This window comes from Penicillium concentricum (assembly GCF_028827145.1).
Source record: "Penicillium concentricum strain IBT 3081 chromosome Unknown utg000002l_segment0_segment0, whole genome shotgun sequence".
Classification (NCBI taxonomy): Eukaryota; Fungi; Ascomycota; class Eurotiomycetes; order Eurotiales; family Aspergillaceae; genus Penicillium; species Penicillium concentricum.
Genome location: NW_026622755.1, coordinates 1,756,207 through 1,769,602, shown reverse-complemented (window position 1 = coordinate 1,769,602; position 13,396 = coordinate 1,756,207). Strand labels below are relative to the sequence as shown.

Sequence of the window (13,396 nt, the reverse complement as noted above, 5' to 3'; positions counted from 1 at the left end):
ATCCCCCCAAGGTCCATGGATGGATTCCAGGGCAGCTATGAAGTATACAACAAACATGGATGCATAAGGATTTGAATACTTCCATAAAACATACTTTATAGCGTTACGTATGTAGTTAATTGCTACTCACCATTGAGATATTTCATATATTGCATATTACCTTATTTAAAGTATCAAACAAAAAAATACATATAGTTTTGAATCTATATTCAAGTTAAAATTGGAATTAGGTAGATATCATAGCTATAGCTGATATTTAAGCATATTAAAACCATCCATATAATATGGACTGGATGTCATACATCTGCACTGGGCTTTATGCCCCACTTCTCATGGCCCGAGGTCGATGTGGATTATATGATCTTCAATTACATTTACTCCGTACTCCGTACATATTTAACTATTTAAACCTCCCCCAAACTTGTTCCAATATCTACCCTAATATACCTGAATATCTTTGAATCTGACTTTGAACAAGTGAGTTCTATTGGCGATACTGGTACTACTTCATTACCCCCAGAGCTAACAACTCATCAAGTCATGGCCGAAATCAACGTCACCGCAGTTCTATCTCCAAAGCCAGAGAAGTTTGAAGAAGTCAGCCCTCATACTTCCCATGTTCTACAATGGTCTTAAGAGTCGACATATCTAACACATTACGTTGTTAGGTAGCTACTCTTGTAACCGAAGTTGTTAAACAGGTGCAAGAACACGAACCCAATACACTGCTCTACTATGCATTTCAAATCAAGGACAAGAATGAGATTGTGATTGTTGAGAGGTAAGCCAATTGAGTGTATAGGTCCCTCATACCTCCCCCGCATGAAGAGGCCGTGCCTCGGCCCAATCTAGCAATGCTTTGCCCCAATTTCCAAGATTCTGATCGGCTTTACAATATAGGTACAAGGACCAGTCAGCGATCCAGACCCACGTCAAATCTCCCTATTTCCGATCCTTTGCAGGAAAATTACCCACTTTGTTGGTAAAGCCATCGGAGATCAGGGCAGGTGGGTTCCTGAGTGGTTCGAGGGGCGTATCGCGATTGTAGTTTCCAAGGTTTCTGTTTGTTTTTTCTTTGGGATAAGGTCCCATATATAGCCCTGGAGCTGATGCCCGTTGGATAGATATAAATAGGATGGACCATGCATAAGCACACTTTTGGTATTTCCTATAAATGATTCGATGTTTATTAGACGCCATCCTAAGTACCGGCGTCACTCGTGATTCAATCGTCATGCGATTGGTGCATTAGTGATCGCTGACCAACAGATAGGAGGTCTGTGAGATATTAGGAGAAATTCGATCCTACAGAAAAATGAAATAGTGTAATAAAGATTGCTATATATCTATATTGTACATACTCCGGAGTATATCTCTTATTTAGCACACATAATATTTAGAAACAAGTGGAGACATAAAAAGGGTTTTGATCTCCTTATAAGAATATAATCTAGTGACCTGTTTTTTTACTAAGGAACTAGTCTGGTTTCCCTTTTTTTCTCTCTCTCTTCTGACTCTAATATTTTTTTTTTTTGGTGAGAGATCTCTCCTTTCATCTTTTCTCCACATCTTTCCCACCCCCCTCTTTTTCCCTAAGCTCTCCAACCTCCTTAGCTTCAACCCCCTGAAGCTAAAGCTAATATTCTGAAAAGATACCCTGCTTTTGGTCCAACCCCTGGAATTTGGCGCTTTTGATTATACATTTTTTGCGACATGGCGACGGGTCCGGCTACTCAGTCACTGAAGGTGGGTAGTTGATCCGATCCATGAGGATGCGCAGCTAATTGATGGCAGTGTGTGGTGACTGGTGATGGTGCAGTTGGCAAAGTTAGTATCCCCGAGACCCTATCCCCTAATGCGATACTGACAATTCCCTAGACATGTCTTCTGATCTCGTACACAACGAATGCTTTCCCGGGAGAATACATCCCTACTGTGTTCGTACCCCTCAATGCGAAACCTTCCCGAACGGACATTGATATCATTACAGCTTTGACAACTACACGGCGAGTGTTATGGTTGACGGCCGGCCGATCAGCCTGGGATTGTGGGATACTGCTGGACAAGAGGATTACGATCGCCTGAGACCGTTATCCTACCCTCAAACCGATGTCTTTTTGATCTGCTTCTCCATCGTCAGCCCGCCATCATTCGATAACGTCAAAGCAAAGGTATGAACGGACTGAACATACCCAGGAGACCTACATCCTTCCTATTCCAGGCGACTAACCCTTCCCCGCTTCTAGTGGTTCCCCGAGATCGAACACCACGCCCCCAATGTCCCCATCATCCTCGTCGGTACCAAGCTGGATCTGAGAGACGACCGCGCGACTACAGAAGCCCTTCGCGCACGCAAGATGGAGACCGTCTCCTACGAACAAGCCCTGGCCGTGGCCAAGGAGATTCGCGCACATAAGTACCTTGAATGTTCGGCGCTGACACAACGCAACCTGAAGAGCGTGTTCGATGAAGCCATCCGGTACGTTTTCACTCTTTCCCGAGATTACTTGCGTATATTGGCCTGTTTCTAACCGTATAGCACAGGGCCGTTCTCAATCCCCGTCCCGCTACGAAATCCGGGAGGAAAGCAGTCAAATGCAGTATCTTGTAGAGCACGTTTGTTTGGCTTGACTCGTCTCCCATGTTCTCGTATGCTATAATGAATTATATATAGTTAATACGGCGTCTGGGTAGTTAGAGGCTTTTTTTTTAATTTCGCCGGCCTCTCAGTCCTGTTTTGTGATGAAATCCATTGACCGTTTTTCTTGGGGATATTTCCTGTCTTTGCCCTCTTGGCCCTTGTTTATAGTTTGTCCCAATTCATTCGCGATGTTCTTGACTCCAAAATTATACCTTGGTCATTCTAAGTCTGTAGTTCAAGTTATGATGTCCAATCGGGCAATGTTTGCCGGGAAAGCACAGAAAAAAGCATATGAATTGGTATCTTCAAAATCAAGTAATAGAGACATGAAGTAAGTACTTTTTGGAAAAAAACCAGCCAAACCTGATGCTCCCGGGAATGCATGGCTATCAAAATGTCCAGCTGCCTGCAGATGCTCCGGACACCTTGCTGTACACTGTTCCGATCCACCGAGTTGAGACTGTTTCAAGTAAACCATAGCAGTGAACCAGCGGTCTTTGTTGGTTTAAACACGGCCTCTGCGGCTAGGGTGCAGACCAGCCCACTGATCGTTGTTGTCGGCGCTGGGAGCGTTGTCAGCTACACCGTCCATGCCAGCAGCGTTGGCACCAGAGCCGCCAGCCGGGGCAGCCTTCTTCTCGTGCTTTCTCTTGTCCTTCTGGATATCCTTGGCCTGGCGCTGGCGCTCCTCGTTGAGCTTCTCGTTCTTGGCCTGGATCTTGGCATTGCGATGTTCGGACTTAGCGCCACCGCCGCCAGCACTGGAATTGGTAGTTAGTATACGGTCGGTTTGCAGTTGGATTTTCTTGCTTGGAGAAGACTTGGAAATAATGATCGTTTTCTCCAATTGGGGGGTGATAACTTACGTCAGCTCGACGTTCATGCGTCGGGGTGGGTACTTTCCGTCGTCGAAGTTGGAGTGGTGGTACAGCTTGAGGCAGGTCTTCATGCGGTCGTAGTTGTCAAACTCAATGAATGCAAAGCCGCGGCATTTAGTGGGGTCTTCCTTCTTGGTTGCGACGCGGATTGTGGCCGGGGGTTCTTCTCGAAGTGCTTGCTCAAGGACTCATGGTTGGCGGAGTAAGGAAGGTTTCCTGCATATGCGAATATCCTTTGATTAGTCTTGTGTCTTTGGGTCGGGGTAGTCCATCTGGATTGGAATCACTTACCGACAAAGCAGATGAAGCGGGAACTCTTCTGGGCCTGCTCGGCCTCCGCGGATTCAGCAGTAGGCTCTCCTTCAGTCTCAGCCACGGGCTCGGCATTCTCCTTCTGCTGCTTCTTCTTCTCCTTCTGCTTCTCCTTCTTCTCCTTCTTCTTGTCCTTCTTCTCCTTATCGGCGTCCACCTTCTCGGTAGGGATCACATCAACATCCATAGCGTCCTCGGAGGGAGCAGCAGGCTTAACATCGACCTCCTCCGCCTTGCGCTTCTCCTTCTTCTTGTCCTTCTTCTCCTTCTTATCGGCGTCCACCTTCTCGGTAGGGGTCACATCAACATCCATAGCGTCCTCGGAGGGGGCAGCAGGCTTAGCGTCGGCCTCCTCAGCCTTGCGCTTCTCCTTCTTCTCGGACTTCTCCTTCTTCTCGGACTTCTCCTTCTTCTCAGACTTGTCCTTCTTCTCCTTCTTATCCTTCTTGTCCTTCTTTTCCTTCTTCTCCTTCACCTCTTCCTGTGCCGGGGCAGCAGTCTCGGTGGGGGTGACAATCTCGGATTCCTCGCGCTTTTCCTTCTTTTCCTTCTTGTCTTTCTTGTCCTTCTTCTCCTTCTTCATCTTCTTGCCCTCGGGCGCGACGACCTCATCCTGCACGAGTTTGCGCTTGTCGCCCATTGTGATGGTATGTGTGAGGTAAATTTGTGGTGAAAAGGGACAATGGTGGGATGGAATGAAAACAAGACAAATGGAAGTCTTGGGATGTTTGGGAAAGAAAAGAGGTGGAGAAGTTTGCAGCGCAACGAGACTCAAGCTCCAAAAAAAGTCGGGCGGAGAGAAAAGTAAAATTAAATTTTTGCCGCGCCTGGGGAGGCGGTGAAGACAGGCTACTTGATAAGGCCTTGGTTTTTATAGTTCGATCTACGCACGCTAAACAATTGTATGAATAGATTCAAGTCTGCATGTACTTAAATCATATAACAGTATAAAATTTCGTGATCAGCCTTTTGTTAGATTAGAACACCAAGATCTTCACACCCTTCTTTGCCCCATAGCGCTCACGCAGTTCCGGCCGAGTAAGCAGCTTTAGCAGCGGCATGTGCGTGTCCTTCATATCGAAGATGCCTCGTTGCTTCTGGTCAACGTGTGATCCATCAATGACAATGCGCTCCAGCTCCTCCAGATTGAGAGTTCCTAGATATCAATTATTAGCATTTTTATACATGAGGGAGTAGAGCTATGTATAGATAGCAACTGAGCGAACTCACCAGACTCGATCAAATCAGATATTCTGGTTGGGGTTCCAGCCCCGATACCAGACCGAGCACGTTGAAGGAACTGCTTTGATTCCTCTAGCTTGATGTGCTTCGCGAACAGCTTTCCTACAATGCTATCCTTGGTTTGGAAAGAGCGTAGTGCCCTAGTAACATCAATTGTTAGACCCACCTTCGACTCATACCAGAGAAAAGATTGAACGTTGCCCACTTACCGTACAACATCAGCGGATCGCAGAGCAGCACCCGAAATGACTAGTGTATGGGGGGTACCGTTCTTCTCAGACGACTTTGACAGGTCGGCACCCTTGGGACTGAACGACTTGAGGAATTCGGGGAGTTGCTCCAACTTTCGAGTGGAGGTGAAGGAAGAGGTATCGAGGAATGCGGAATCTATAGATTTGTTAATGTCTAGGACACCACTTGGCCTTGGCTGACAGAACAACAGGAAGTACACGTACCTGGAACCGAAAGGTCACTCAGTTCAACAGCAGAGAGCTCCTTCTCGTGTCTTTTGGCTTTCTTCGCAAAGTGATCGCCCAACAACCGGCCGTCCATCTTGCCAATCGACTCGTCAATGCCATCTTTGCGTGTTGACTGGTTCTCTTCATGTTCAGCCTGCTTCTTTTTGTTTACGGTCTTCTTCTGCTTTTTCTTGCTTGATCCCTCTGCGGGTTTGCCTGCCTCGGGCTTTTCTTGCTTGGGAGCAGCATCGTCGGCTTGTCTCTTGCGCTTGTTTTGGAGCTTATTGGCAAGTCCTGTAGGGGCATTTGTATCAGCCATTGTGATGATAGCCAGTATGAACTTGGCGAAAGAATCTTCCGAGTATTGTAAGCTTCAATTGGTAAATGCAAATCGCATCGAGACTTCATTGCGCAAAAAAAAACCGGCTGATTCAGCCAATCTTATCGATAAGAGGGGACCAATCATGCACTGACCCGCAATTGTTGTTTCTAGACGCGACAGACAAACATCAACGTCAATCTTGTAATTCACTGTTCGACCAGTTGATCTGGGATTTTATTGTGGTGGTGACCACATATGTGGTCTGGTATATTGCGCATGATATAGGTGTACTCATCTTGTGGGAAAAATCAAACTATGTCTACTTCTACCCCAAACGCGCGTGGCCGTCGGTCACCACTTGGGACTGCTACCCCATCTGGGGATACAACATTGACCGGAGTGAGTGGTATCCATTACCTTTTGGGAGGTTGGAAAATTGCTGACCATATCTCCTCCTTACAGCTCCAACGCCTTCCTGGCCATACACGCTACCCTCTCACACCAAGTCGACTTGTTACCGCAGCCACCCCGGGCACCCAACGGTCCGCCTCTCGATACACACCACGCGCTCGAGGCGTGGGTGCGCCAGCAACACCGTACGGACTCCGTGCCCGACAACAACGAGCGGCAAATACCCCTGGTCGGGATCGGCGACGAAGCGGCAGAATGCAGCGGGAGACTACATTCGATATTCTTAGGAACCTGGGCAGAGGTAAGAGTTCCACCACGCCTTCAACACGATGAATTGAATTGAACTAGTTGGCCCGGTCTTAGCACTCGCTCCTATATCTCAACCTATCCGCTCCTCGCCGCAGGACAAGCCAGAGCCTATTGAAGAACCAATCGATGAATTTGAACAGCTTGATAATGAGCCAGAAATCGAGCGACCACGGTTATCTCTGCCTATTCAGGAGTCCGAGGAAGAAGGCGAAGAAGCGAGTCCTGAAATACAACCCCCGAGGATGTCTCTCGCCTTCGCCGAAGAGGATATGGATATTACCTATCAATCTGTTGAATACCCTCGCGACGCCAGCATCAGAGACCGGGATCGGCTATCAATGATGAGCCGAGCTACCGGCAGAATCAGTGGAGATTTTGACGAGACACGATTAGAAAGCGATGATGCAGATGAAACTGGTATTGTGGGTGAGGATGATGAGGCAGAGGATACAATGATGAGTGGGGGCGACTTTGATAGAGGGTGGGTATACAAGAGTTGGATTGTCTATGTTACAAAATCTTGGCTAATATCACAAATAGGGGGGAGACTGAGGACCTGGGCCGCTTCCATTTTGACCTCAACTTTCCATCTCCTGCGGCTGCTCCGCTTGAAGATCCCACTGGCGGGGATATGAACGATATGGAGGATTTCGCACTGTCCACCGCGGAGCCACCCCCAGCTCCATCAGACAATGATGATGACGACGTTGGAGGTGATTTCGGTTTCGGACTCGAATTCCCACCCGCAGCATCCCCCAGTGAGAGCCCTGGGATTGTTGGAGGTGGGTTGCGAGATGAAGCTATACCAGCCCAGGGCAAGCAAAAGAAGATTTCACGACATGGAATTCCTGTCCCAAACTTGCCTGCAGGTGTGGTAAAAAAGCTAGCGACTCGGTTCGCGCGTTCGGGGGCTGGATCAAAGGCAAAAATCAACAAGGCCACGCTGGCCGCGATCGAGCAGGCATCCTCGTGGTACTTTGAGCAAGCAAGCCAAGACTTGGCTGCGTATTCAAAGCATGCGGGACGGAAGACAATTGATGAGAGCGATGTCACCACATTGTTGAGAAGGTCAGTCTCCTTAGAAGCCAACCATCCTATGGGAGTAATTGCTGACTTGTTCCAGGCAACGCCATATCAACAATTCGACGACAGTGTTTTCCCTCGCCCAGAAACATTTACCCAAAGAACTTCAGCAAGACATGAGATTGGCCATGCCTCCATGAATGTCCAGAACAGATTTCTCCATGAAAAGTAACGCTTTCAACGCCAGTGAATTATGCTAAGGTAAATCTGGAATCCCGCTACCGATTACCAGTTTCGGTTCTGGCGAACTCGGCGCAGCGCCTCGTTCGGGTTCTTCCGTATAACCATCCACATCATGATGGTCGTGGCCAAAGACAAGCCATACCTGCAGAGTATGAGCGACAATCTCGAGTTGGAAAAGAGAGCAGGCAACGGATCCAACTTACCAGGTGAAGATGTATTGAGAATGATTGTTTCTCAAATTCACCTCTGCGGCGCGGCCAATCGGGATACCCTTGGCCTCGCGATCATACGATTCGAGGAGGTCAGGCACTGGAAACACAAACCATTGTTAGCTATGCATTAGCAAGATGATTCAATATAACCTCCTTACCCATTGTCTGCTCAATCCAAACAGGCTGGCTCCCGCTCTTCTCTGCCATCTGGTTGATATCGGGAAAGTAGAACTTTCCCTCCTCCGGCTTGTTATCAGGTGTAAACATGTTTTTCTTCCATGGCTCTCGTAGCAAACCCTCCACGGTCACCTCTTCGTCTAGTACACCCAAAGGCCGGTCTTTTTGGTCCTTCAATTTCCTTGAGATCCAACCCCGGTTCACAAGTACGGTGCTCTGTCCCTCTCGCTCAAGGGGAGTCACCACGATAAACCCGTCCTCTCCCTCGTTCATACGGGGTCCAACCAGCATTTCTTTGTCATGACGGAGACGGCCGGTAGCATACACGCGGCGGTAGTCGAACTCTGAAATGGCATCCGGGTCGATTCGCGGCGGCAGTGGCAGAGGAGGCTTCACGAGGCGGTCCTCAAATTTGGCCATCAGTTTGGTTTTCCATCCCAGGCGCTGTACTTGCCATGTTCCCAGGATAAATGAGATGATAGGAATCAGAGCTATACATATGTAGAAGAATACGTTAATGATTATCTTCAGCCATTAAGATGTAGTATTCTCAAGAATAGGTAGCATTGCACATTGACATACCCAAAATGATCAGACCAGGGCCATGTTTCTTATTTACACGGACAAGCCTTGCCGGGTGGTCCACAATATTCAAACTCTCGGCCAGCTGGCGCGATTGTGAGATATGGCGGAATTGTTGTAGGCGGTATTTGGCACAGATGGAATTGATCTTCGAGGATACACGAGGGCTCCGAACAGCCCGAGTCGGCGGTGTCCAGGCCCTCGCGGATGCCTTCTGCAGAGCAGAAAAAATCGGCCGCATGTCGAAGGGTTGGAAAATGTGAAGAGTGAGTTGAGGTTTGGACGGGGTTAAGAGTTGGAGTTTCTTGCAAATGCGACGGCAGTTGGAATTTCGGGATCGGGGGTTTACCGTGACCGCCCAGGCTTCTCCAATCTATACTTGTCTCTCCGCACTGGCCTTCTCATGTCCTGCCACTAAGTCTTTACCGGAATGCGATCATGACACTTTTCTACAACGGATCCCTTCAGGAGGGCATTGCTGCTGCAGTGAGAGATGCCAAAGCAGTTACTTGCTTTGTTAGAGGTCGCTAGGTTTCTCCCCGCATCGAATGACATGTTGCTGATCTTAGTACGTGAACATACAGATGACGAGGAGTTGAGCTCTCAATGGGAGGACGCTTATTTTGGTGATGATGAGGTACATCCACTCGCTATGGTTGAATGTCTGGCTATATCTGACTCCTTGTAGGTTGCGCAAGCACTCAATGCCAAAGCAGTTGTATTGCGCTTGACAGCGGGGTCACAGGAAGCTGGATTCCTGGCCTCTTTCTGTCCGATCTCGAAATTTCCGACTGTTGTCCTTATAAAGTGCGTTCAACCGTGCAACCCCTGTGGGCAATCCGGTGTTGGTTTGCTGACTTCGTTCCAGGAATGGCACGCTGAAGGAATACATCGGGCCAGATATCTCCAAAGATGACTTCCGCAGTCGATTGATTGCAGCTTTGGGAAATGAACAAATACCCAGTCCCACACAACAGCTAGAAGGGAATGGCACTCCTACCGCTTCAACTCATACTACGCCGGTATCAGTCGCGCCCCGACCCCAGCCTGAGGCGCCATCCAATGCCAGCAAATCTGCAAAGCAAGAAAGCGAAACTGCAATCAAGAAACAATCACTAGTTGAAAAAAAAATACCCAAGAAAGCTGCAGAACCTGCCAAATCATCAGGGTCTACGTCTCAAAAGCACTTATCATCCAAAGAAGCCAGCAATAAAGATATTAAAGGCAAAGCACCGATGGGGTCTAAGAAACCCACTGACGAAGGTGTCGTGAAGAGCGAACGCCAAGAGTCAAAACCTGTAGTCCCTCGAGGACCTCCAACCGAGTACCGGTTGCAAGTGCGCCTGTTTGATGGAAGATCCGTGCGATCCAGCTTTACGCCCACTCAGAACATCCGAAATGATGTACGGGCTTGGCTTGATGAGAAAATGGAAGGCGACAACCGACCCTACAACCTCAAACATATCTTAACCCCTCTCCCTAGTGAAAATCTTTCCGTTGCCCAAGAGTCACAAACCCTCCGAGACTTAGGTCTTGGTTCCACCGCGAACCTAGTCATGGTTCCTGTATCAACATACACGGAGGCCTACTCGGCAGCGGGTAGCTTGCCCGTTCGTGGTATCTCTGCCGTGTACAACCTGGCCTCTTCTGTTGCCAGCACTGCGACAGGCCTTGTAGGTTCATTCCTTGGGTATGGCTCAACCGCACCGGCAAGCGATGCAGCCACTTCTTCGGCCTCTTCGGCCTCTTCGGCCCCTCCGGCTACTGGCAATTCCCAACGTCCTAGGACCACGGGACCAAATATCCGGACCCTGAGGGACCAGCAAGATGGACGTGGGAACAATCAGTTCTACAACGGGAACCAGGTGTGTGATGCTCAGTGGGAATATCTTGTTCAGGAGTGGCTAACATCTTTATCAGACGAACTTCGAGCCACGGAGGAACCAGGATGACAAGGATAAATAAATCCTAGCGGTATTGATTTGGTGTTATTGCATTATTTATCTATGGCGTTGATGGGATCGGATTAGCCCACGCTCTGTACTACGACACCCTGGCTATTGTTCGCTTTTTGGTTACTGTAAATTTAGTTATCATAACAAGTGACTTTGTCTATGTTATTACTGCTCTTTCCCATCGTATTTGGATTTTATGCAGGTATTGGTTTAAACAATCATCAGACTGCTACATATGTACAAATGTAAGAAGTTCGTTAAATTCATGCATTTGATTCTTGATCTGGTAGTCAAGCATTGATTCCTTTATCGAGGAGAGATGGTATATAGTACAAATAGGGGATATGGAAATGGCTATGCAAAGAAAGATTAGCTATGAGCGATCAAGCCCATAACCCCATCAGTTATTACTAAAAATGGTATCTGTCTTTCTGATCACCAAGGGTCAAATTGGTATCAAACCCTTAGTAAGGCTTGGCGGCAGCCTGGCAAGCTTTCTGCAGGACATTAGTATGTATCCAAAAAAAAGATAAAACCCGAAGAAGTGTAAACATACCAGCTGATCAAGGTACCAACCGCAGATGCCCATGTTACCCTGGTTCTCATCCATGCAAGTGCGGAAGTTGCGGACATCAACCTCACAGGCAGGATTCTCGTACGAGTTCTGTGCAGCGTTGCTCTGGTAGAGGCCGTTGTCCATAGCCTGGGACTGAGCAGGGGGAGCCTGCTGAGCCTCAGCGGGGGCGCTGGAGCCACCGCCGAAAAAGCCACCGATGGCGTGGCCGATGGAGGAGCCGACGGCAACACCACTGTATCAAAATAATCGTTAGCACATATGCCGGAAAAGTCGATCCTAACCCCGGATTATATCGGGGAATCAGGTACAAAGCCGGATCTGGAACTTACGCTGCGGTCGAGGCCATCTGGCCGAACAGACCAGGGCCGGCGCTCTGCTGCACGGGAGGGGCCTGCTGGGCCTGTGGGGGGTGAGCGGCGGTCGAGTGAGGCTGCGACTGCTGCTGCGAGGGAGGAGCCGCGGGCCGAGCAGGAGCGGCGGTAGGGCGGCTGGGAGCGCTGCGCGCAGGGGTGGGAGCGGCACGACGTTGTTGACGAGGCATTTTGATGGTTATGTGTGGGTTTGTTTGGACGAATGTAAAAGAGAGATGAGGATATGCAAGTTATAAGTATAAGGGCTAGTGGAGAAAGAAGAAGCTAGAAGATGAGTAAGTTCGGCCAGTGAGGCAAACTCCGATGCAAACCTTGGAGCTTTGTGGATGATGATTGGTGGAGGATTGTCACGTGGATCCGGACATTACGGTGCCGGTTGGCCGGCGCGGAGACAGGAACGGGAATTACTAAGGGAATAACTAACTAACTAGCATGTGCTAAATATTAAGAGCGATATAATGGATGTGCGCAAATTATGTTATGGAAAGGAGTACTCGGTTACATCCACTAGCTTGTGTATAGAGTGTATCGCGGAGCTTGTTGTAGCTCCCATTGCGGAAGGGTATCTTGATTCATGGAGACATCGAAGTCTCGTACATAGTACATAGAGCCACTCATTGTGGTCTCAAAATGGCCGAGACATCCATCTAAATGGAAGCTCATGACCGGACAGGCTCAGCAAAGCGATGATTAGATTCGACAATGCATGTCGTGTGGACAGAGGTTCTGATAATGATGACGCATGGCCAATGCTATGCTTTTGAGACCGCCCGGCAGTCCGTCCTGAGCATTCGAGGTATTCGAGGCGCAAAGGCAGTCCGTACTTAATTCCCTAATCGGAGCGCAATGCATTCATTGGGCCTTTCGAGCCTTTCGAGTCTCCTCCTTCTTCGCCCGTCGCTCCTTCTTCTCTTCTTTCAGTGTCGCCTTGCTGATCTTCCTCTCCTTCTTTGCCTTGCTGTTTGTTGATTTGGGTTCTCCCTTCGATTTCTTTTTGTTATCCTTCTTTTCGGGCTTTGCGGCGAGATTTGTGTCAATCTGGGGCTCTGCTGCTGTTGCAACTTCCACACCACCTTCGGAATCGTCATCATCAGAGTCGTTATCGTATTGGGCTTTCGAGGCCTCGGTGCTCTTGCGAGCGAGCATTGCTGCTTTGAACTCAGCACGGGCTCGCTCTTTTGCCTGCTTTTCTGCCCGTTCCAAGTCATACTTATCATTGCCAGCCTATGTAGATTTGGTCAGCAGCTATTGCAATACAATAGAAGACATCAACACTTACAAGACCATGTTTGATGAATCTGCCTGCAGCTGCCTTATCAAGGGTCATGGGGCGTTCCTCAGGCTCGGTTTCCAGTACCTTGATCTTTTCAAAGTACTGCTTCACACGAGTCAGTTCCCGGAACACTGGGTGCTGCTTTGCATCCACGCCATGAAGCCGCAGATAAGCTGCCCAATTTCATTAGTATAGAGAAATTTAGTAGGCTGTAGTGCGACATACAGAAGATTAGTGATTCTAATGTGTAGGTGATCAACACATGAAGTTTTGCTTTGTCCATAACAGGCAATTTGTTTGAGCTTTTGACAAGAGTGCTAGCCAGAATAGGCTGGAGCACTTCCTCCAAATCATCGACATTGTCGTCCAGCTGCTCAAGCAGTGGTAGTAGGTCTGTTGGGTCCATGGCG

The 13,396-nt window shown here is 48.6% G+C and overlaps 9 protein-coding genes across 9 annotated transcripts; 4 read left to right on the top strand and 5 right to left on the bottom strand.

The window, feature by feature from the left end:
* Nucleotides 1-540: 540 nt before the first annotated feature.
* N7517_004235 (putative quinol monooxygenase) lies at nt 541-1,048 on the top strand (the record flags this gene model as incomplete). Its single annotated transcript, XM_056721965.1, has 3 exons — nt 541-597; nt 669-781; nt 901-1,048. 3 exons carry the CDS (start codon nt 541-543, stop codon nt 1,046-1,048), a joined length of 318 nt encoding a protein of 105 aa, XP_056578215.1.
* Nucleotides 1,049-1,690: 642 nt separating this feature from the next.
* racA (putative Rho GTPase Rac) lies at nt 1,691-2,611 on the top strand (the record flags this gene model as incomplete). The annotated part of the gene is made up of 6 exons (XM_056721964.1): nt 1,691-1,746; nt 1,795-1,827; nt 1,879-1,937; nt 1,991-2,171; nt 2,247-2,479; nt 2,545-2,611. Exons 1-6 carry the CDS (start codon nt 1,714-1,716, stop codon nt 2,609-2,611), a joined length of 606 nt encoding a protein of 201 aa, XP_056578214.1. The 5' UTR covers nt 1,691-1,713.
* Nucleotides 2,612-3,146: 535 nt separating this feature from the next.
* On the bottom strand, nt 3,147-4,471 carry N7517_004233 (Nucleotide-binding alpha-beta plait; the record flags this gene model as incomplete). Its single annotated transcript, XM_056721963.1, has 3 exons — nt 3,147-3,402; nt 3,508-3,694; nt 3,811-4,471. The coding sequence occupies 3 exons, from the start codon at nt 4,469-4,471 to the stop codon at nt 3,147-3,149; spliced, it is 1,104 nt and encodes a 367-aa protein (XP_056578213.1).
* A 337-nt stretch (nt 4,472-4,808) lies between these two features.
* Nucleotides 4,809-5,850, bottom strand: N7517_004232 (uncharacterized protein; the record flags this gene model as incomplete). The annotated part of the gene is made up of 4 exons (XM_056721962.1): nt 4,809-4,987; nt 5,062-5,213; nt 5,283-5,460; nt 5,529-5,850. The coding sequence occupies 4 exons, from the start codon at nt 5,848-5,850 to the stop codon at nt 4,809-4,811; spliced, it is 831 nt and encodes a 276-aa protein (XP_056578212.1).
* Nucleotides 5,851-6,168: 318 nt separating this feature from the next.
* Nucleotides 6,169-7,796, top strand: N7517_004231 (uncharacterized protein; the record flags this gene model as incomplete). Its single annotated transcript, XM_056721961.1, has 5 exons — nt 6,169-6,252; nt 6,316-6,565; nt 6,628-7,054; nt 7,114-7,641; nt 7,697-7,796. The coding sequence occupies 5 exons, from the start codon at nt 6,169-6,171 to the stop codon at nt 7,794-7,796; spliced, it is 1,389 nt and encodes a 462-aa protein (XP_056578211.1).
* Nucleotides 7,797-7,881: 85 nt separating this feature from the next.
* N7517_004230 (cytochrome oxidase assembly protein SHY1) lies at nt 7,882-9,051 on the bottom strand (the record flags this gene model as incomplete). Its single annotated transcript, XM_056721960.1, has 4 exons — nt 7,882-7,981; nt 8,043-8,148; nt 8,210-8,719; nt 8,811-9,051. 4 exons carry the CDS (start codon nt 9,049-9,051, stop codon nt 7,882-7,884), a joined length of 957 nt encoding a protein of 318 aa, XP_056578210.1.
* A 175-nt stretch (nt 9,052-9,226) lies between these two features.
* Nucleotides 9,227-10,775, top strand: N7517_004229 (UBX domain-containing protein; the record flags this gene model as incomplete). The annotated part of the gene is made up of 5 exons (XM_056721959.1): nt 9,227-9,333; nt 9,395-9,447; nt 9,499-9,617; nt 9,679-10,675; nt 10,731-10,775. The coding sequence occupies exons 1-5, from the start codon at nt 9,249-9,251 to the stop codon at nt 10,773-10,775; spliced, it is 1,299 nt and encodes a 432-aa protein (XP_056578209.1). The 5' UTR covers nt 9,227-9,248.
* A 454-nt stretch (nt 10,776-11,229) lies between these two features.
* N7517_004228 (coiled-coil-helix-coiled-coil-helix domain-containing protein) lies at nt 11,230-11,883 on the bottom strand (the record flags this gene model as incomplete). Its single annotated transcript, XM_056721958.1, has 3 exons — nt 11,230-11,262; nt 11,322-11,574; nt 11,672-11,883. 3 exons carry the CDS (start codon nt 11,881-11,883, stop codon nt 11,230-11,232), a joined length of 498 nt encoding a protein of 165 aa, XP_056578208.1.
* A 682-nt stretch (nt 11,884-12,565) lies between these two features.
* Nucleotides 12,566-13,392, bottom strand: N7517_004227 (Sas10/Utp3/C1D family protein; the record flags this gene model as incomplete). Its single annotated transcript, XM_056721957.1, has 3 exons — nt 12,566-12,937; nt 12,993-13,159; nt 13,212-13,392. The coding sequence occupies 3 exons, from the start codon at nt 13,390-13,392 to the stop codon at nt 12,566-12,568; spliced, it is 720 nt and encodes a 239-aa protein (XP_056578207.1).
* Between the last annotated feature and the right edge of the window lie 4 nt (nt 13,393-13,396).